The following is a 21,875-nucleotide window of genomic DNA, read 5'->3' on the forward strand; positions in this document are numbered from 1 at the left end:
TAAATACTTCATAATACAGTCAGTACATAGAAAATACTTTTAGTAAGCACTGTAGTAATGTAGTACAATAGTTCTGTTACAGTCTATCTGTCTGTTTGTTTGTGAAAGACTGTGTGTGTGTGTGTGTGTATGTGTGTGTCCTGAACCTCTTCGGGGCTTGTGGGATAGGTCAAGTCCTCCCATCAGATCCAAGTGAAAGAGAGAGAGAGAAGGTTGAAAGCCAAACTGGGCAACTTGAACACACCACCTGGTTGGAGAAGGGTTCTGATGGGAGGGGAGAGAAGAGGTAGAAAATGGTGAATGGGAGAAGAAGTGATGAGGAGGGCAAAGAAGTTGATGAGGACATACATATTGAAATAGTAATGGCATCTTCTTGTAGGCACCAACTCCGCCACGGTTTGTTAGACAAAGCCTATGTGGGAAGGAATGGCATTTTTGGAAAAAGCCCGAAAGTAAGGTCTGTGTTAAAACACAGGCTTAGGAGATCTTATACATTTGTTCTGTGAGATCATTTTCATCAGCTGAAGTCACTTTTTGTGATGAATTCAGTGACACTCTTCCTGCGTAGCCAGCGCCAACTTTCTCTCCTCTGAGCGTGACAACCTTGTACACTGCCAACGTTGAAATTCCATGCTGCAGTGATAAAGTTGACCACATCTGAGGGTTTTAGGGCGGTGTGAACGTGACGTTCTTTCCCAGTACTGCAAACACAGGGCCAGCTGGCAGTACTCGCTCTCCATTGCAGCATCCTGAGAGAAACCAGTTTTACTGTAGCATACAAGTGTGTCATGGAGAACAACAAATAAACAATAAGCCTAAACTACACCACATGACCAAAAGTATGTGAACACCTGCTCGTCAGAACATCTCATTCCAAATTCATGGGCATTAATATAGAGTGAAATGGAGAAAAAAAACAGGAGCTGGCGCACACCCAGAAAACGTATTTTATGCGGAGGTGCTGACTAACGGCGATTAAACTATAAACTATCAAAACAAAGAGAGTCGCACACTCCATATATAAACTCCCAGTCATTTATTGGGTACATACCAACGTTTCGGAATCACTGCTCCTTCTTCAAGGTCTTTAATATGGAGTGGCAAGATAGATCAAATCCCCCCAATACATGAAGAACGTTTGTTTTCTCAGCTCCCTTATTTAATACGACGGCTGTCATCAAAAGGACAAAGTGACCTCAAATGAAACAAATCTATCCAGGACGTCTGAAACCCTTCTAGTGACAGGGAAAAGGCCATGTTACTTGTCGATCTTACCGACTCTCAAGACTTGTATGGCTGTGTCAGTGCAGTGCCCAACATCCTGTGTGACAGACCAACAACGACACAACTACAGCTAGCAGAAACAGGTAACTTTGCGATTTGAAATCACTTCATGTTCGTGCGCACACAGGCACAGACATATGCAAAGACACCAGATTCAGAGGTTTGTATACAGTTTTTTATTCCAAATAACTTTGTGTTGCTATATATTTAACGTAAGAGCCTCCTTCAGTACCCCACCCTTCAATAGTAATAATAATAATAACAATATAATCATAATAATATACAATTGTCCTCATTGTCTTATTATAAACTGTGTGGTTCGAGCCCTGAATTCTGATTGGCTGACAGCCGTGGTATATCAGACCATACATCATTGGGGCAGCAGGTAGCCTGGTGGTTAGAGCGTTGGGCCAGTAACCGAAAGGGTGCTAGATCGAATCCCCGAGCGGACAAGGTAAAAATCTGTTGTTCTGCACCTGAACCGGCAGTTAACTCACTGTTCCTAGGCCGTCATTGTAAATAATAATTTGTTCTTAACTGACCTGCCTAGTTAAATGAAGATAAAAAATATATATATATTAAAATCATGGGTTTAAAAAAACATTTATTTTTACTGCTCTAATTACGTTGGTAACCAGTTTATGATCACAATAAGGCACCTCAGGGGTTGGTGGTATACGGCCAATAAACCATGGCTCATGGCTGTATGCAGTCACTCCTCATTGCATCATGCGAAAGAACAGCCCTTAGCCGTGGTATATTGGCCATATACCATACCTCCTCGGGCCTTATTGCTTAAATAATCCATTTAGCACAAAAAAAAGAATCATAAAATATGACTAAATGCACTCTGACCCATCCTTTCCTCTGTACGTACGCACTCACACAACCTTATGTCCCCCATATGAATCATACAGAACACACATTAACACAGGTTTCCTCTTACCATTGGCTAAGACAGGACTGTGCAATACGTTTCTCCTATCCTGCTTCGTATAACTATATATGATCATCAGTTTGTCTCTTTTGTCATTCCTTTTTACCTTGCTCTTTATATCCAGTTTCTTAAATTCTGATCTGTTTGAAGGATTCACAACATGTCGTGCTGTTAAACTGTGCTCTGTGGCTCTGTTTTTCTGTAATTGGATGGGGCTCCGATACACAAACTCTGTCGTTAAAACTCTGTGGCAAAACCGGCTTGTTGGAAAGCAGTGGAAAAGCAAAGTCACACACTGCTACTGTAACAAGCCAACATGGACTGTAATATTGAATCATTTGATCTGGGGCGTACTGTCAACATATGTTTCAGATGTTGACCTTTGAACTTTGTTCCCCGGCTTATGATTGGTTGGAAAGCGACCTCATTTGGTCATGATCTCCACATCGGCTTCTCAAGGATCTTTAATGACAAACCAAAAACATGAGTCAATAACTACACAGTGACCGAGAAACCAATGACGACAATACAAATATATAACGAAAGAAAGATAGAAAATAAATTAGGCGAGTTACACTCAGAGAAAGCCTCTTTTTTTTTTCTTCATCGTCTGGTTTTACATGTCCCAGAATTCCAAAGTTCAAGCTCTTGCAGCAGCTCTGGGGAAAAATATGCATCTTTTTGTGAGAACCAACTTCTCTAAGCGCAAGAGTTTCTGTGTATGTGTGTCCGTGTGTGAAGTCTCTATGGTCCCCTGAACCTCTCCAGCGCTTGTGGGATAGGTCAAGTCCTCCCACCAGATCCAAGTGAAAGAGTGAGGGGTCAAAAGCCAAACCAGGCAGCTTGAACACGTCTATGCATACTGTGGAACGGGCACCACATGGTCTCTCAATGCACCGTAGGCAGCTAATGGTCGTGTGTGGTCAAAAGTCCATTTCCACTCCATAGACAGCCTGTGGCATAGCAGATCAAAGTGGAGACCATGGGTTGGTTTAACATGCCCGTCTCACGGGAGCTGTGGCAGAAGAGCATAGACTAGCGAGGGAGCAATGTGAAGGCCCCTCCTGAAGTCTCCCAGTGTCTGAATATACCATCTAGTCCATTTTGAACCAGTCTCCTGTTTTAGGACGACTCCTGGTTTAAGAGGACTGTGTTGACTGGGTTGGTATCTGGAGAATGAACCCTTCTCCACCCCCTCAAACGGATCAGAGTGGTTTGATTCTGCCGTGTCAATGCGCTACAAGCTTACAGCCCCCTCCGCTCCTCGTTCCTACGCGTTTCTCTGCAAATACCCTGACCTTTGACTTTTAACCCTCGACTATTATCACGTCTGACCCCTCCGTTCCTCAGTCTTGTTTCCCGAGCAGCAGGTCTGTGGTGGGCGTCTTGGCCGGGGGTAAGGGCCGCGGAGGGGGTGTGGGCTTAGGTTTGGACCGCCTGGGGCTCACTGTGTCGCAGCCACCCCCATCGCTGTCGGTGGAGGAGGGGGGTGGGGGTGGCGGGAGGCGGGGTAGGGACAGAGAAGAGTGTGGGCCGAGGTGGGGCGGGATGCGTGAGAAGGACGATGCCGACCTCAGGTTCTGGATGCGCCGGCACTCCTGGCAGATCCGCACGTGGGCACAGCTCCGGGAGGGTGGTGCCGTGGCAGCAGCGGGCGGGGGAGGGGGCGGCGTAATGTTGGCGCCCAGATGGTCCTCCAGGAGGCGCTGTGGCCCCGGGCCCATGTCTGAGGGCCCCCCTCCTACGGCCCCGCACGCCCCCCCTGTTGCTCCCCCTCCGCCTGTCAGGGGGCCCGAGCCACTGTAGAGCTTGCCGTTGCTGAGACGCATCTCGCGGACTAGGCGGATGGGTCTTGGGACACCCAGCTGGAGGCGGGTGGGGTGGCGCAGGACACCGCCAGTGCTGGCCAAGGGCCGCCGCCGCCGAGAGCGTGAGGTCTTCTTACAGGAGATGGCGTTGCGGAACTCGGTCAGCATCTCGTGACACACTGACATCTAGGAGAGAGAGAAGAGAAGAGAAGTGTTAGAGCGAGGGAAGACAGAGAGAGCGAGAGAGAGAGAGAAAACGACAGCGAGATGGAGAGGAGGGATAGGGAGATGAATGTGAATGTGAGAGGGAGAGAAACAGAAAGAGAGAACGAAAGAGAGAGGGAGAAAGAGCGAGAGAAATGGAGAGAAATCGTCTGAGCTTAACTAAACATGTTGCACCGTGCAAATGCAGTGTGACCTCCGGACAATGGAAATACGACTCATGAGTAGCTACCTCCAGTGACACTGACACATATTCAAAAGGATCTCAAATAGAGAATGAAGATGGAGATGGAGAGAGGGAGACAACTGAAACCGGAACCACGAAAACAAACAGAGCAGCAGGCAGAGATAAAGCAGGAGCAAATGAAAGTCACAAACAGTGTTTTACCCAGACGCCAATGAAATAAAATGACACAAAGGACTAGCAGGCGGAATAACAATGTCAAACACAGAGAGCGAGAGAGACAGAGGAGTGAGGGATAGAGAGCGAAAGAGAGGGGGAGAGAGTACTGAATCACAGACAGCCTAGAGAGCGGGGAAAAAGAGAAGAAAGGAAACGCAGACATCGACCATCACCGTCTGTTTGCTTGCAACCATGTACACATCAACATGGCGGCACCAAAGCACAACACTCACTGCACTGCACTGCACACCGGGAGGTGTGTTGCCATAGTAACCTACTGGAGGGTGTCTGTGGTTTTGGCCGGGGCAGCAGTGAGGGCGTACCTCGTCTGTCTCTGCCGAGCGGCGGGTGGACCAGACAAACTCCATGATGGCCACGAACACGGCGATGATGAGGCCGCAGATCAACACCACGAAGATGCCCCCGATGTTCTCCATGCCCAGACCTGGGGAGGAAACAATGCAGGCAGTTCTAACACACGGATAGAGGGGTAGTGGTAAGGCTGTGTGTTGACCCATACACTGGCACACACATATGGGAAACATAGGCCGTAACAGGATCATCAGAGCCCTCTAATACTCTCTATACAAAGCCTGAGGGGGAGGAAAGCTTGATGAACCTTGTAGCATAATGTCCCCACAGAGAGTGTGGTGTGTGTATGTGTGTGTCTGTGTGCAATTCAACAAGTCTGCACTCATTGACTTAATAAGCTCGTATCACTGTGCCGGCATCCCAAATTGTTCCCTATTCACTATATAGTGCACTACTTTCGACACATAGGCATCTGGTTGAAAGTAGTGCACTATATAGGGATTAGGGCACCATTTGGGACCTGCTCTATGTCTTAGTTTGGGCTGCCTAAGGTGCAACACACAAACAACATCTAGCGTCCTCTGTCTTCTTCTGTATCGTCCAGTCTGTTGCTTGTAGCTATCTAAGCATTTTGAATGAGAGAAGGGGTAGCAGATGTCAAAATTAAACAGAAGCTGAAATGAAAATAAGAAATATTTTAGAAAAGGGGAAATGTCTACCACACAGGCAAGGAAAATACACTGCTCAAAAAAATAAAGGGAACACTTAAACAACACAATGTAACTCCAAGTCAATCACACTTCTGTGAAATCAAACTGTCCACTTAGGAAGCAACACTGATTGACAATACATTTCACATGCTGTTGTGCAAATGGAATAGACAACAGGTTGAAATTATAGGCATTTAGCAAGACACCCCCAATAGAGGAGTGGTTCTGCAGGTGGTGACCACAGACACCTTCTCAGTTCCTATGCTCCCTGGCTGATGTTTTGGTCACTTTTGAATGCTGGCGGTGCTTTCACTCTAGTGGTAGCATGAGACAGAGTCTACAACCCACACAAGTGGCTCAGGTAGTGCAGCTCATCCAGGATGGCACATCAATGCGAGATGTGGCAAGAAGGTTTGCTGTGTCTGTCAGCGTAGTGTCCAGAGCATGGAGGCGCTACCAGGAGACAGGCCAGTACATCAGGAGACGTGGAGGAGGCCGTAGGAGGGCAACAACCCAGCAGCAGGACCGCTACCTCCGCCTTTGTGCAAGGAGGAGCAGGAGGAGCACTGCCAGAGCCCTGCAAAATGACCTCCAGCAGGCCACAAACGTGCATGTGTCTGCTCAAACGGTCAGAAACAGACTCCATGAGGGTGGTATGAGGGCCCGACGTCCACAGGTGGGGGTTGTGCTTACAGCCCAACACCATGCAGGACGTTTGGCATTTGCCAGAGAACACCAAGATTGGCAAATTCGCCACTGGCGCCCTGTGCTCTTCACAGATGAAAGCAGGTTCACACTGAGCACATGTGACAGACGTGACAGTCTGGAGACGCCGTGGAGAACGTTCGGCTGCCTGCAACATCCTCCAGCATGACCGGTTTGGTGGTGGGTCAGTCATGGTGTGGGGTGGCATTTCTTTGGGGGGCCGCACAGCCCTCCATGTGCTCGCCAGAGGTAGCCTGACCGCCATTAGGTACCGAGATGAGATCCTCAGACCCCTTGTGAGACCATATGCTGGTGTGGTTGGCCCTGGGTTCCTCCTAATGCAAGACAATGCTAGACCTCATGTGGCTGGAGTGAGTCAGCAGTTCCTGCAAGAGGAAGGCATTGATGCTATGGACTGGCCCGCCCGTTCTCCAGACCTGAATCCAATTGAGCACATCTGGGACATCATGTCTCGCTCCATCCACCACAGACTGTCCACAGACTGTCCAGGAGTTGGCGGATGCTTTAGTCCAGGTCTGGGAGGAGATTCCCCAGGAGACCATCTGCCACCTCATCAGGAGCATGCCCAGGCGTTGTAGGGAGGTCATACAGGCTCCGTTTATACCAAGTTCATTCTCCTGCGCCTGACCTCCCTGCCACCAGCACGCACCCATTACAGAAATGCGGTAATCATAGCAGTAATTAAATAAATCTTCCAAATGTGGTTTGTTCTTAATGCTGGAACCCTTCATGGTGAATTTGCCAAGTCTGTGTGTAATATTACAACAACCAAGAAGTTACTGCAAACCACGAACATGTTTGTTTTGTCTCAGACATCATTGCATGTCCGATAGAACAGCCGAATATGTACTGCAAATGATTTTTTTCTCCACGTTGCGCTAGACTCTTCACCTCTGCTGGGGCAGACAGTGGCGCCGTTTTCCCCCTAATGCAGATTCCATCTTTAAAAGTTGAGTACACACATATCGGAAGCAAATGGAATTTCCAGCTGTGAGACATTGTGATGGGAATAGAATGGGCTACGTTTACCAATCCACTCGTGTCCACTCTTCTGTGACACCAAAAAAACATTGACTTTATAAGTATCTAAGAAACAAGTGCTTAATACTACTTGAGGAAATGTTCTCATTGTGTTGTGTACAGATTGTATTTTGTGCATTTTAGTAGTGTGCAATTCTAATGTGACTTCATAGCAGCTGGTTTGGAACAAATGAACATTATCTCAGCAATAAGTATAGATTCTAATGGCAAAGTTCAAATGACGGTTGCTGGGAGTGCTGGGAGCTCGTAAAAAATGGGAGTGCTGGGAGCTCGTTAAAAATGGGAGTGCTGGGAGCTTGTTAAAAATGGGAGTGCTGGGAGCTCGTTAAAAATGGGAGTGCTGGGAGCTCGTTAAAAATGGGAGTGCTGGGAGCTCATTAAAAATGGGAGTGCTGGGCGCTCGTTAAAAAGATGAATGCGGGTGTCCGTATAAGCGTTTCAGAGCACCTCCAAGACTAGGACCTGACGGAGATCCACTCTGGACGGAAATGTTGCATATTTACTAGCCTCATTCAAGGTATATGCTGGGTTGTGAGGGTGTGTGAGGGTCAGTGTCCTACCGAGTGTTTCATTGGAGACCACTAGTCGTATTATGTATCAAGCGTCTCAGAGTAGGAGTGCTGATCTAGGATCAGGTTCTCCCTGTCCATGTAATCTTATTGATTATGATCAAAAAAGTAAAACTGATCCTAGATGAGAAGTCATAGGGCCCCCTTAATACATAGGGCCCCTGATCATTAGCGCTGGTACTTTGACAGGTCTCCCTTTGCGATAAAAAAAGTATTCTGACCTCAATGGGACTGGTTAAATAAAGGTTAAATCAAATAAAAAACTACTGGCACAGGTGGTGCTGTACCCACCCTTGGCTCGGTGGTCCTCCTCCTTGGGGCACTGCCCCCCCTCCCACCACCTCCTCTTCAGGATCTCCAGTCTGTTGTTCTCTGCCAGCTGCAACACCCCCAGAGTGATTTCCTCTTTAAACGGCGAGCCTGGGGAAGAGGTGGAGAGAGGTAGAGGGTGGGAAGGAGAGAGGACGGGAGGGAGAGAGAGAGAGGGAGAGAGAGAAACAGACAGACAAGGTAGAGAAGGAGAGAAAGAGAGAGAGAACAATATTACTGTATTGTTAATAGTATTTACTATACATTGTGTATCGTCATGACCCCTTATTGATTTAACTTCCTGTGTCCTTGCTTGGCAATAAAATATAGTGACTTATCGTGCCAATAAAGTTCATTGAATTGAAACAAATCAAGACGGAACGAGGAAGCAAGACAGGATTGGGAGTAAAGAGGGCTTAACAAAGAAGTAGAGAACAGGGTGATGGAGAAAGAAAGAGAGGGAGGGGGTGAGTGAGTGAGAGAGAGAGAGAGAGAGAGAGAGAGAGAGAGAGAGAAACATGTATAATTGGAACTCTGCACTACATGTGAGCCAACTGTAACCTTAGAAGTTGACATCCATGCTGTTGTGTCAACGCAACAAATACCAATTATACATACAAGTCAGAGGTTGTAAGGTGGGCCAGCCAGACATACTGTTAATATACAGTAATAGGCTGGTTAGCTGGGGTGGAACCTGGGGAAATCACTCTGGGAACTTCACAGATGGATCTCCGCTAACAAAGCTAACTAAAATGTTAAATGTCAAAATGTTACCTCTGAGATTTTGACTTTGGGACCTCTGTTCCCAAGCGTTCCACCCCAGTTCCACCCCCGGCTAATATGGAAGGTGAAAGAGCTCACACATAGCTGGAGTAAAGACATATATATACATAAAAAAAAAAAACAAGGATCCAAGTCTGTCCTTGAGTCTTTCGTTGAGAACCACCTGCTTGTGTAATATCAAGGCTGCAGAGTCAAAAGCAACTGTAGCCATGGCGACTGGCTTAAAAAAAAAAAGGTGGATGATAAGATGTGTGTTATTTCTGACCTTTGGGCTGGAGGGCAACTTAAAGGCATGTTGATGAAAGAAAGAGGAAAAATGTTATCCTTGGTAAGTCCTTGAGGGAAATCGAATAGCTCTGAGGCCTACTTTGATGTTTGGAAATTCTGGGAATTCTTGGGGGGGGGGGGGGGGGGGTTGCTTTTCTATGGAATGGAATTGTTTGATGATAGATCCGAGGGCTTAACAGATGAAAGAGATGGCAGATATGATGGGAGGCTAAAACAGAGTGACCTATATGGTCATTTGCCCCAAGGCTGTGATATGTAGCCAGGAATCAATCTGAACCATGTGGGTTTGATATTAAAGTGGGCCTCCAGCAAGAACATGTAAGGTTACATTTATTTTGATCATCAAAATGAAATGAGACAGCGAGGGGGAGGGTGATAAAGTCAAGGTGTAATAACATGGTAAATTAGATGGAATTGCATCAAATAAGAAGAGAGCTCCTGGTGGTTAGGGTCTAAAACCGTAGCCCCTTCTATCTGGGTGAAGTACTCTCTCTCTCCCAGATCTACCCCCCCCCCCCTCCACTCCACTCACCCAGGGGCATGCCAATGCCGTAGCCCTTGGTGTCGAGCAGCCCTCCTATTTGGGTGAGGTTACAGTTGAGGCGGCGGTGGTACTCGTTCATGGTGCTCTCCAGCAGGAAGGCGTATTTAGAGTTGACCACGCGGGCGATGCCTTCTTCTGTGCTCTTCACAAATACACTGGGCTGCTTGGAGTGCATGTAGTTCCACATGCGCTGGTACGTCTGGTAGCGCGAGTTCTGTTTAAAGGTGTGTTGAAGGTTGTCATGGCAGGAAAAGAAAGGGGAAAGTGCTAACTTTTTGTGATACATTGTGTCTCAAACACACGTACCCCCACCAAATACACAGGACCCCCCATCAAATACACAGGAACCTCCATCAAATACACAGGAACCCCCCAATTAAATACACAGGAACCCCCATCAAATACACAGGACCCCCATCAATTACACAGGAACCCCCCATCAATTACACCTGGGGCGCCCACACACACACAATCCATACCATGAAGAAGGTCATGGTGGAGCCTCCTTGGATGGTACCATACTGGATGTTGGTCTGGTCAGCCAGGTCGTCAGGAGACTCGATAGGCACCTCCATCCTCTGAACTGTAAGGAAAGCTGCCAGGTTGGCCGTGTAGGAGGAGATGATGATTAGAGTGAACGCCCACCTGGGGGGGGAGGGACAGAGGACAGGCATATTATCACAAGTTACGCTATGGCAAAGTTAAGCCTACTCCTGGGCTCAGTTGTTAGTCCAGAATAGTGTTGCAGAATTACGGTAGCTTTCCCAAAATGTGCAGGTTTTCGAGAAATCACGGTTGCATTTCCTGCTTATTCACTCCTAATTCCTGACTGATTCTTGAAATCTTACACCCAGGATTTCTGGAAAACCTGGGTAATTTGGGTAAATTAGCAGAATTTTGCAACCCTAGTCCAGAAACTGGCTTCATATGTGTCCAGTCCACCACCTCATTATATTACACCTTAAAGTGTTGCTCTTGTTCTGAACCTTTGTAAAGGTCAAATGTCAAATTGTTGAAATCTTTCCATTCACAGAGTGCTGTCAACAGTTACAGTTGTACTGATCTAATGGAACGTTTGTTGATTGTCTGAGCATCTACATAATTATCAAAAAAACGACTACTTTATCCTTTAGGTTGAACACCGTTTTATTCTGAACAGTGCATTGCAGTATCAAGACAATTCAGAGTTAATGGAGCTAACTAACGAGAGTGGTGAGGTTTGGTGAAGTACACTCTTAGAAAGAAATATGCTATCTATACCCTAAATCGTTTCTTCGGCTGTCCCCATAGGAGAACACTTTGAAGAACCCTTTTTGGTTCCAGATAGAACTCTTCTGGGTTCCATGTAGAACCCTTTCCACAGAGGGTTTTACATGGAACCCAAAATGATTCTACCTTCAACCCAAAAAGGTTCTACCTGGAACCAAAAAGGGTTCTCCTATGGAGACAGACGAATAAACCTTTTGGAACCATATTTTCTAAGAGTATACTTCAGTGAAAAGCTGTTGTTTGGAGGATTTATTGGCACAATTAGGTTATAACAACAAGGTCATTACCAATGGGAGATAATGTCTAGATGCATTTTACAGTGTAGATCTAGTGTATAAATTGCCTGGCTGGGCTGATGAGACAGTGGATTCCGCAGTCAGATGGAACAGAGTGAATAGGAATTTTAACATCATAGATTTAGCCGGTGGTAACTTGTGGAATAGACACCGGCTGGAATGCAGTTTTAACCAATCAGCATCCAGGATTAGACCCACCCGTTGTATAATGCGGTATAATATAATTCCCATTAGTATATGACTGCCATCTGGTTGATCTGATGAACAGTAGCTTTGGGAGAAGAGTAAAGTGGAGGAGGAAGTAATACAGAGGTTGATACTGTAGCTAGCCACGCACGCGCACCCGCACCCACACACCCCCTCCAACCTCCCTCCCACACAACCCATACACACTCACCAGACCCCGGAGACGCAGCGTGTGGACAGGGCGCGGGGCATAATCTCAGAGCCCTGCTGCATGAAGCCTCCCACGGGGAACCACAGGCTGTTGCCCAGGGTGTACTGGTTCTCCAGCATGTCCTTGCGCCCCATCAGACACGGGTGAGGGTTGTACCACTCATAGGGACTCAACCTGGGAGGTGGACAGAGAGAAAGTTGGACTATTTAGTCTTTAACAAGGATTTATACATAATAGCATCATGTCTAAATGAGTGAAAAAGGATCCCCAAAATTGCATTTCATAACCTCTCTATTAGATCAGTAGATGAGGGAAAGGAGATTTAGAGCCACATTAGATATAAGATGCGACCTGGTCCCTGATCTGTTCGTGCTGCATAGCCACCAGTCTACTCTATCTAGAGTGTATGCAGGTTGAGGTGTCCCCCAGCCCAGTAGGTGGCGTAGTCAGTTACCTGGCGGCTAGGAAGAGCACACAGCTGACAGCCAGGTAGGCCAGCAGCATGAAGAGCCACACGGCTGGAGAGAACGGGTCCAGGAAGGAGAAATAACCTGGCTTCCGTCCCTGATTGGAGGATGAAGACAAAGAAGGTGTTAACGGAGATCAAAACCAGATGGTGCAGTTCAGATTTCAAACACAAGGTGACAAAGTATTGGCATTGATTTCATTACAGACTGGGAAATGTGAGTACAGGACCATATCCACAATTGCACAATGTAGCAAAAGGTTTTGCAATAGAAGATGACAACAAGTGTTTCTTATTGGACAAGTGAAGGTAGTCTCTCACTGTTTCAGCCCGTTTTCTTCCATTTGGTGCCTAATGAATTCGACTCAGGACAGCTTGAGTAATTACATTGATAATGGTTTTCCTGCATGCTCTGTAAACCCTTGGGAGATGGAATATACTAGACTACAGAGCTGGGTTTCCGTTAGCTGGTAATATCCGGCTTTTGGCCTATAAAAAAGCCTATAAGTTTTTTTTTAAACATCGTAAAATGATCCTTTTTAGTCTATTCATTGATGGACATACCAGTCGATGGAAATGCATTTGACTGGGCATGCTAATCGGTCTACAGGTTCATTTGCATACTTTTGTGAAATGAAATTGGCTCATGTGTACAGTATATCCGTTATGCATCGTATTAATCAGACGCTTGCTTATAGCAAACCTACACAGAACCAATGAGCTGAAAATCGGTCAGGACAACGCGAGAGCTGCTTGTTAAAATGCAACAAGCAGGCTCGCATCATCAGCGCAACACACATCTTGGAACGAGCATGGGCACGTAGCCTACTGCCTTGTGCGCATTGCTGCGATTATAATGTGAATAAAGTTCTGATCTGTTGCATCAGACTCATTGCTTTTTTAAACGTTTCTTTTTCCTTTTTTTTCTACTTGGTTGTATGAATTTGGGATGTATCATCCCACAACCGTCCCAAAGTCTGTATGGAATAGGCTATTTCTTTCTCGACCAACTGACAAATAGAATAGATCAACTTTTCTAGTATGGGGGATAGTACATTTACATAGGCTAATGATTTTGCTGTTCGTTACTCGTGTTGTTGGCTGAGGAAAAGTAAATGTGGACATTTTCCGTGTCCATCAGAATTTGGTAAGAAGGAAGGAACCGCACGTTGCATCTTCGACTTACATGTTCCGTTAAATATGAATTACCATCATCTAAATGTGATTTCTGTCATTCTGAGCACCATGGGTGGACGCCCTAATTAGGTTACGCACACAATACATATGGGGCAGGTACATTTCTCAAATTTCCAATAAATTACAATGTTGCCAGTCAAATGCCCGGCCCCATATTTCATAAGGATACCCTGCTACGGAGTAAATGTGGCTTGTTTGCTGTCCATATATGATCATTGCTTTTTGGATGAAAACGGTTGGGTGACACTTTAGTTTAAGGTCTGCTTATGAACTGCTTATAATCATCAAGCTATTGTTTGAATTACATGCCTATTCACTGCATTGACTTGTATATGATCACGTGTCCTCATAATAAATTATGTATGCACTGTACTCGCCAATGTTACTAAATACATCCACAGCTGATAGACAGTTTACAACCAAGCCATTTTATAATGGTCTATAAACAGATGACGTGAGGTAGTAACAACTGAGCCATACAGGGAACAATGAACAAAACAGTGCATTTTCCACTGCAGCCCTGGTCCAGCCTGAGGCTTTCCAAGACCTTCTGGTATTATCAAATCAGACCAAATGTTATAACGGGGGAAATTGCATTTTCATAGCTAGAACTGACACTTAGGACATGGGAAGAGCACCAACTCCCACAGTGGAAAAGCACCAACATAGTACAGCACACATAATCTGTAGTCAATGGCAGTGCCTTACCCATAGTGATAAATCATAACTTAATGGATTTGTCTCTGTGGTCATCTTACCAAATGGACTCTGTACAGGATGCTGATGCCCAGAGACATGAAGGGTTTGGAGAAATCTATGACCTTCTCCCTCTCTGAGGTGATGGTGAACCCAGCTACCGCCATGTCTGCTTTCTGTAGGAGAGAGGGATGGAGATGGATAGGGGGGTAGAGAGCGCGAGAGAGAGATGGGATAGAGAGAGAAAGAAAGAGTGAGAAGGGGGAGAGAGAGGAAGTGAGAGAAGGGGGGAGAGAGAGAAAAATATAGAGGGTGATAGATAGAAGACAGAGGGGAGTCGAAGAAAGAGGAAGTGAGAGCAGAGAGATGGAGAGATACAGATCAAAAAAAGGGGTCAATTGGGGTTATCGAGGAGAACTTAAAAGCAGTCTTGACATATAGGAGCCCTGCAGGGGTGAGTGTAGACTGTAGTGTAAGAGGAGGAGGGGAAGATTCTTCAAGAGCGAGGTAGAGAGGAAGGAGAGGGGCGGGAAACACCATAGAAGGCATAGTCATCATAGACTGCATGGCTGATCCAACAAAAACAAGACCCCAGACACCTCTCTGTTCCTTAATTACATATTCATTGATTAATGAGGACATACTCATTAACGAGTTTCACCCACTTTCATCAGGCAGTAGCAGGAGAGAAGGGCGGGAGAGAGGGGGGTGGGTAAGTGTGTTATTCAATGAAGTGTTTAGGGAATGTTAGTTTGTGTGTGTGGTTATTGCATGACGATGATTATTTAAAAATTAAGTGAGAGTGTGTGTGTTTTCATGGAATTTACATAGCCTTGTGTGTGTGTGTGTTTTCGTGTGTGTGTGTGTGTGTGAGGGCTCCATTAGTGTGTGTCTCTCTGTGTGTGCCACCAGAGTGTGTTCACTCCACATGAGTGCATGTGTGGTGTGTGTGTGCGCGTGTGTACACATGTTCATCCACGTGTGCAACCGAGAGATTTTGATTAGCCTCTAAACGAGTTGGTTGGGTCACGCATGGCTCCACTACCCCACCAGCCCCACTCACACAAGGGGAAGGTAAGGTCATTACAGACGTCATCATCATTATCATTACCATTATCAGTAACAACGTTATTAGACACTATCGGGAGTCGAGATAGGGCCACACAGATAGCATCAGTAATTGCAGTTGTCGTTTTGAGTGGTGGCAACATTAGCTCAAAACGATGTTATGGCAACAGCAAGTGTGGTAAAATAACGGGCCACACAGATAGCATCAGTAATTGCAGTTGTCGTTTTGAGTGGTGGCAACATTAGCTCAAAACGATGTTATGGCAACAGCAAGTGTGGTAAAATTGTGGCGTTGGGGCCAAAATATCCTTCACAGCCACAAAAAAAATAGAAACAGTAGACGCTGTTGTTGTTGTTGTTGTTACAGCAAGAGCAGTGGAAAGAGCTTTGAGTGCCTTGCGGATTCCAATACATTTTGCTGCGTCAGCTGCTATCACAAGGGAATATTTACGGGAGAGTTGAGATTCATAGACTTGAGTTGGCTCAATGTAAACAAACACACACAAACAGTATGTTGTAAAAGCTGTGACAAGGGATGCACATTTCTGGTTACTTTCCCCAATTTCCCCAGTTTTCCAGAAATCCTGGTTGGAAGATTCCTGCAATTAATAAGCAAGAAATCTGTGAATCCTCTAAACGGATTTTTGGAAAAAGGGAATTTGGGGGAAAGTTAACTGAATTTTGAAACACTAGCTCTGACTGGTCTAAAAGCCACCAGTTCTATACTACTAACAGCACGACGATTAGCAGACTTTGATCAGTGGTCACCAACCATGGTACTAGAGAGCTTAGCAGGTTTTTGTTCCACCCCAGCACTAACACCTGATTAAATCAATCAACTAATCATCACAACTTAGATGAATTGTATCAGGTATTGTAGTGCAGAGCTGGGGCAAAGCCAGACATCCCTATAGCTCTCCAAGACTAAGGATTTTATGAAGGCTTGTTGTTAGTTACCATGGCGAATATTTAAGGCTGACTTTGACTGATTGAAGACCCACCCTATTGACCCACCATTACAGCCAGTCGTCTAGATGGTGTTTGTGTGTGTGTGTGTGTGTGTGTGCGTGTGTGTATGTGTGTGAGAGAGAGTGCGTGTGTGTGTGAGAGTGTGTGTGTGTGTGTGTGTGCATGTGTGTGTGAGACTGTGTGTGTGTGTGAGAGTGTGTATGTGCGCGTGTGTGCTTGTGTGTGAGAGTATGTGCGCTTACCCTATTGATGAGCTCTCCCACCATGCCTGTCCAGGAACCATTTGGTTCAGGCGCTCCGTACAGACCGTCATCCACCAGCTTGATCCTGAAGGAGAACTTCAACATGTCTGACAGCTCTCTTAGCATGTCCACACAGAAGCCCTGGTACCGGTCGTTTCCCTGCAGCTCCTGGTAGTTGGACTTATGCATCACATACGGGTTCTCCTGCAACAGCAGGAAATCAAACGGCATTTACCCGAAACGTGTTGATTAAAAAAGAGATATATATCTATACACTCGTTCTTGTCTTTTGTTACTAGCACTGACTTGGTTGATAGCCACTTATTAAGGAAAACATTTGATTGCTATGACTGTGAGATGTGGTTGTCTCACCTAGCAATCCTCAGATGAATGCACTAACTGTAAGTCGTTCTGGAATAAGAATGTCTGCTAAGTGACTAAAATGTAAATCTATATGTAATGTAGATTTTTTGAAGTAAACGTCCTACCAACAGCTGCTGAATATCTCTTCATCATAATTCAAAGAAGGAACAGTGTCCTGAAGCATTTAGTAAGGGCTGAATCTTCACTTGGAATGCGTGCACATACCCTCATTTACATATATTGTAATTTCTCACATATAGGTCACTGGCAAAATGATTTGTCACTAAGCGGCAATAAGCGACCTATTAGACACGAATGACATTAACATCTACTTAGCACTTACTTGATCAGGTGTAAAGAAGTGATATTACAAGTTACAGTACAATAAAATGATTAGTGTACTCCTGACTGACTTTTTTTTTTGTTCTTGGTAAATTAAACTCCATCTTGTTTGAACCCAAAATGGCCAACAGAAAACCAACAGTTTCACATTCTACCAATGCAAATGTGCGAAATCACAATGTCTTTACCAATATGGTGGTGACGATGAGCGTCTTGTTAGCCAACGTCTCCGACATGTTGATGTCCAGAGACGTCGAGTTCATCGCCAACGTGTTGTTAGAGTACCAGATTCCGATCTATACACGCGGATGACGAAGGAAAGAAAAGGATTGGGAGAGGGGGACGAAGAGAAAGAGATAGACAATAAGGGTCAACCCGTGATCAATGTCTATGCATTAGTCAATACTTATAGTGCGTCTAACTCCAGTGCTTGTCAAATCAACTCATAAATACAGCCAGTCAACCGTGACCCAGTCACATTTGAACCCATTACCCCTTGACCCCCTGACCTCTTTATGACCCCCATGGTGCTTCTCCAGGATCCTCAGGGTATAGTTTGTCCTCTGGCCTTTGCTGTTGAACTCCACCCTGCCGGTCAACCCATCATACTCCACCTGAGAGAGAGAGAAAGAGAGAGGGAGTGAGTGAGGGAGAGACACGGAGAGAGAGACAGAGAGGGAGTGAGGGAAAGAGAGAGAGAGAGAGGGGAAGCAAGAGAGTGAAAAACAACATGTATTCTTTCAAGGAGCCAGAGAGAGAGAGTGGCAAATAGAGAGAAAAATAATGTTGGACAGAAAGAGAGGGGAGGGACAGAGAAACAGAGAGAAAGAGAGAGGGAGAGATTCAGCCCAGACAAACAGACCAGGCGATAGCTAGGCTTGGCGGCGGTATATTAGATGGCTGAAAGTGGCGAGAGAGACAGAGTGATGTATGGTTAAAACAAAAGGCAAGCAGAGAGACAGAGGGTGCAGCGTGGAGAGAGAGAGAGAGACTCAGGATGAATTATACCCTGAAAGAGAGGTAGAACGAGAGATGCCCAAACGAGGAACAACAGAGTGGGGGAAAGAGGGGGGAGAGGAGAGGAACCACTGCCAAAGAGAGTGTACGAATGATGGAATGATGCACGGAGAGCGAGAAGACATTGTCTGAGACTGAAGAGAGATGAGTGGAGAAACAGATGGTGGAAGATAAGAAATGGCAGACTCCGATAGGAGGAGGAATGAAGGAGGAAGTGAGGATGGAGAGAAAATGTGCTGCCCAGCAGAGCACTACAATGAAGATAGGAAGAATACCATCAACACCACAAAACAAGAGCAGTAGTATACGTGACAACATACGAATGCTCCAAAGGCGACAGGAAGGTTATAAGATGGTGCTTCAAGCACTAACGTTTTGCTAAGTGGAGCTGTGCTATTCACTAGTTAGCCTACTGGTAGAGTTGGGGTCAATTCCACAACCAACTCAGTCAATTGCTCAATAATTCAGGAGTCACTTCATGAATTGAAAAGTTATATCACTTTTATTTTATGAGCTGAAATGCCATTCATCCCGCAAATGTACTGATTTGATATGGATTTGCCCAGCAGCCCTTGTTACTTCTGTAAGTTCATGACCAAAGGTAGCCATGTTTTGGCTAAGCATGGAATCTATTAGAACCGGACTGGTCTGTAATCAACAACATCACATTGTTGCCTTGGCAGGAGAACGAGTTGGCTACGGGGACAAATGCATAAATAGCCTAGCCACTCGAGTTGGGACAATGTTCAGTAACAGGTGGATGTACCTGTTACAGTAACAGGTGGATGTACCATGGTATGTTGCATATTTCCACTAAGCACTGGACCTATTGGGATGATGTTACATTGTTGCCTGGGCAAGACAACAATGAGTTGGCTTATATGCAGGTGGCACAATTGGCTAGTTTGGACAACATGCAGTAAAGAGAAACCACACTGGTGAACTAAAGGTTTCTGTAGTCAACAAAACTTACAACAACATTACAATGGGATAGTTGGGACAGCATTGGGACAGTGTTGGCACAGCATCGGGACAGTATTGAGACAGCATTGGGACAGCATCGGGACAGCATCGGGACAGTATTGAGACAGCATCGGGACAGCATCGGGACAGTATTGAGACAGCATCGGGACAGCATCGGGACAGTATTGAGACAGCATCGGGACAGCATCGGGACAGTATTGAGTAAAGAGAGAGCAGGTGTGGGTACCATGCGCAGGTAGTTCATCAGGCTGGTGCCGTGCTGCCAGATTTGAGGAGTGGTGCAGCTGAGTGGCTTCACTCCAATCTCCTGACTCCGGTTGAGCTCACGTACTGCCCCCACCACCACATGCACCGCATCAAACATGAGAGCCGACGACAGCTGTGGGAGAGAGAGAGTAAGAAAGACATAGAGACGGAGGGAGAGAGATGGAGAGAGGCACAATGGTAGAGAGAGAAAGAGAGAGAAAGATAAGGGAGGCAGGCATAAGGATAGAGAGAGAGATGGAGAAAGAAAGACAGAAACATTGAGATAGATGTAACATTTCTCAGTCAACAAGGTGGCACTGTGGTCTGTGCCAAAGCGATTCAATCAAACCTTAAAGGGAAACGTTGGGATTTTGGCAATGAGGCCCTTTATCTACTTCCCTAGAGTTCGTCGAACTTGTGGACACCATTTTTAGGTCTCTGTGTCCAGTATGAAGGCTTGTAGGGGTAGTTTTGTGAACCAATGCTAGCTAGCGTAAGCACAATGACTGGAAGCATGTTGATTAGCAATTGTGCTAGCGCTAGTTAGCAACTTCCGTCTAACGCTGGGGAAGAAGATAAAGGGCCTCAATGCCAAAATCCCAAACTAACCCTTGAACATTAATGACATCTGGTCAGGCATCAGTCAACCGGACAGAGTGTGAATCACACAGATTGTGAGTGACAGCATGGCAATCTGTGTACCTCGACTGTCAGTTTGATTGTGTCAAAAGGAATAGTGATAAAGTCTGTGTATGAGGCCGGTGGGAGAAGCTATAGGAGAACAGGCTCATTGTAATGGCTGGATTGGCATTAATGGAACGGAGTAAGACATGGTTTCCATACGTTTGATACCGTTCCGTTTATCCCGTTCCAGCCATTACCACCAGCCTCCTCTGCTGTGTCTGACCTAGAAATGTACGAGTAAATGTGTGGCATTGCACGTACGAGTAAGTGTATGAGTGAGCATGTATGAGGGAATGTGAAATTGGATGTCATTATACTGTTATAGTATGAAATATATGATGCTAGAGCAGTGTAAGTTAGTATCGAGAGTATACGGGTAGTAGTCAAAATATGTACGGGTAACACCTGGAGGGTAATTTAGCAGTAGTGAGTACACAAGGGAAATACTTGGCTGACATGATCTGAGTAAGTTACTGTAGCAGTATATGTGTCACGCCCTGATCTGTTTCACCTGTACTTGTGCTTGTCTCCACCCCCTCCAGGTGTCGCTTATTATCCCCGGTGTAATTATCCCTGTGTTTCCTGTCTCCCTGTGCCAGTTCGTCTTGTTTGTCAAGTCAACCAGAGTTTTTGTGTCTCAGCTCCTTCTTTTCCCAGTCTCTCTTTTCTCGCCCTCGTGGTTTTGACCATTGCCTGTCCTGACTCTGAAACCGCCTGCCTGACTACTCTACTCGAGCCTGCCTATCATCTTGTACCGTTTGGACTCTGACCTGGTTACTGTACCCCTGTCTGTCCTGACCTCGAGCCTGCCTATCGCCTGGTACTGTTTGGACTCTGACCTGGTTTATGAACTCTCGCCTGTCCCCAACCTGCCTTTTGACCACCCCTTTTGTTATAATAAATATCGGAATATAATATAATGAATATAATGAATTTATTTGCAAATTATGATGGAAAATAAGTATTTGGTCAATAACAAAAGTTTATCTCAATACTTTGTTATATACCCTTTGTTGGCAATGACAGTTTTCTGTAAGTCTTCACAAGGTTTTCACACACTGTTGCTGGTATTTTGGCCCATTCCTCCATGTAGATCTCCTCTAGAGCAGAGATGTTTTGGGGCTGTTGCTGGGCAACAATGACTTTCAACTCCCTCCAAAGATTTTCTATGGGGTTGAGATCTGGAGACTGGCTAGGCCACTCAAGGACCTTGAAATGCTTCTTACGAAGCCACTCCTTCGTTGCCCGGGCGGTGTGTTTGGGATCATTGTCATGCTGAAAGACCCAGCCACGTTTCATCTTCAATGCCCTTGCTGATGGAAGGTTTTCACTCAAAATCTCACGATACATGGCCCCATTCATTCTTTCCTTTACACGGATCAGTCGTCCTGGTCCCTTTGCAGAAAAACAGCCCCAAAGCATGATGTTTCCACCCCCATGCTTCACAGTAGGTATGGTGTTCTTTGGATGCAACTCAGCATTCCTTGTCCTCCAAACACGATGAGTTGAGATTTTACAAACAATTTATATTTTGGTTTCATCTGACCATATGACATTCTCCCAATCTTCTTCTGGATCATCCAAATGCTCTCTAGCAAACTTCAGATGGGCCTGGACATGTACTGGCTTAAGCAGGGGGACACGTCTGGCACTGCAGGAGTTGAGTCCCTGGCGGCGTAGTGTGTTCCTGATGGTAGGCTTTG

At 45.8% G+C, this 21,875-nt stretch overlaps 1 protein-coding gene across 2 annotated transcripts in view; it reads right to left on the reverse strand.

Moving 5' to 3' along the window:
- Window positions 1-1,437: 1,437 nt before the first annotated feature.
- Window positions 1,438-21,875, reverse strand: part of LOC109904451 (glutamate receptor ionotropic, kainate 5) — a 74,568-nt gene continuing 54,130 nt past the window's right edge. The window contains exons 11-22 of one of the 2 annotated variants that reach the window (XM_031789407.1): window positions 19,469-19,621; window positions 17,751-17,855; window positions 17,430-17,537; window positions 16,537-16,740; window positions 14,320-14,433; window positions 12,353-12,462; window positions 11,899-12,072; window positions 10,416-10,581; window positions 9,925-10,150; window positions 8,304-8,432; window positions 4,978-5,099; window positions 1,438-4,215 (exon numbers count right to left, since the gene is read on the reverse strand). In XM_031789407.1, coding sequence (XP_031645267.1) covers window positions 3,568-4,215; window positions 4,978-5,099; window positions 8,304-8,432; window positions 9,925-10,150; window positions 10,416-10,581; window positions 11,899-12,072; window positions 12,353-12,462; window positions 14,320-14,433; window positions 16,537-16,740; window positions 17,430-17,537; window positions 17,751-17,855; window positions 19,469-19,621 — 2,259 coding nt within the window. In that variant the 3' untranslated portion in view covers window positions 1,438-3,567. Of the gene's footprint in view, window positions 4,216-4,932; window positions 5,100-8,303; window positions 8,433-9,924; window positions 10,151-10,415; window positions 10,582-11,898; window positions 12,073-12,352; window positions 12,463-14,319; window positions 14,434-16,536; window positions 16,741-17,429; window positions 17,538-17,750; window positions 17,856-19,468; window positions 19,622-21,875 lie in introns of both variants that reach the window. The other variant, XM_031789406.1, reaches the window with a different exon arrangement.

Source organism: Oncorhynchus kisutch, linkage group LG14 (assembly GCF_002021735.2).
Source record: "Oncorhynchus kisutch isolate 150728-3 linkage group LG14, Okis_V2, whole genome shotgun sequence".
Taxonomy (NCBI): domain Eukaryota; kingdom Metazoa; phylum Chordata; class Actinopteri; order Salmoniformes; family Salmonidae; genus Oncorhynchus; species Oncorhynchus kisutch.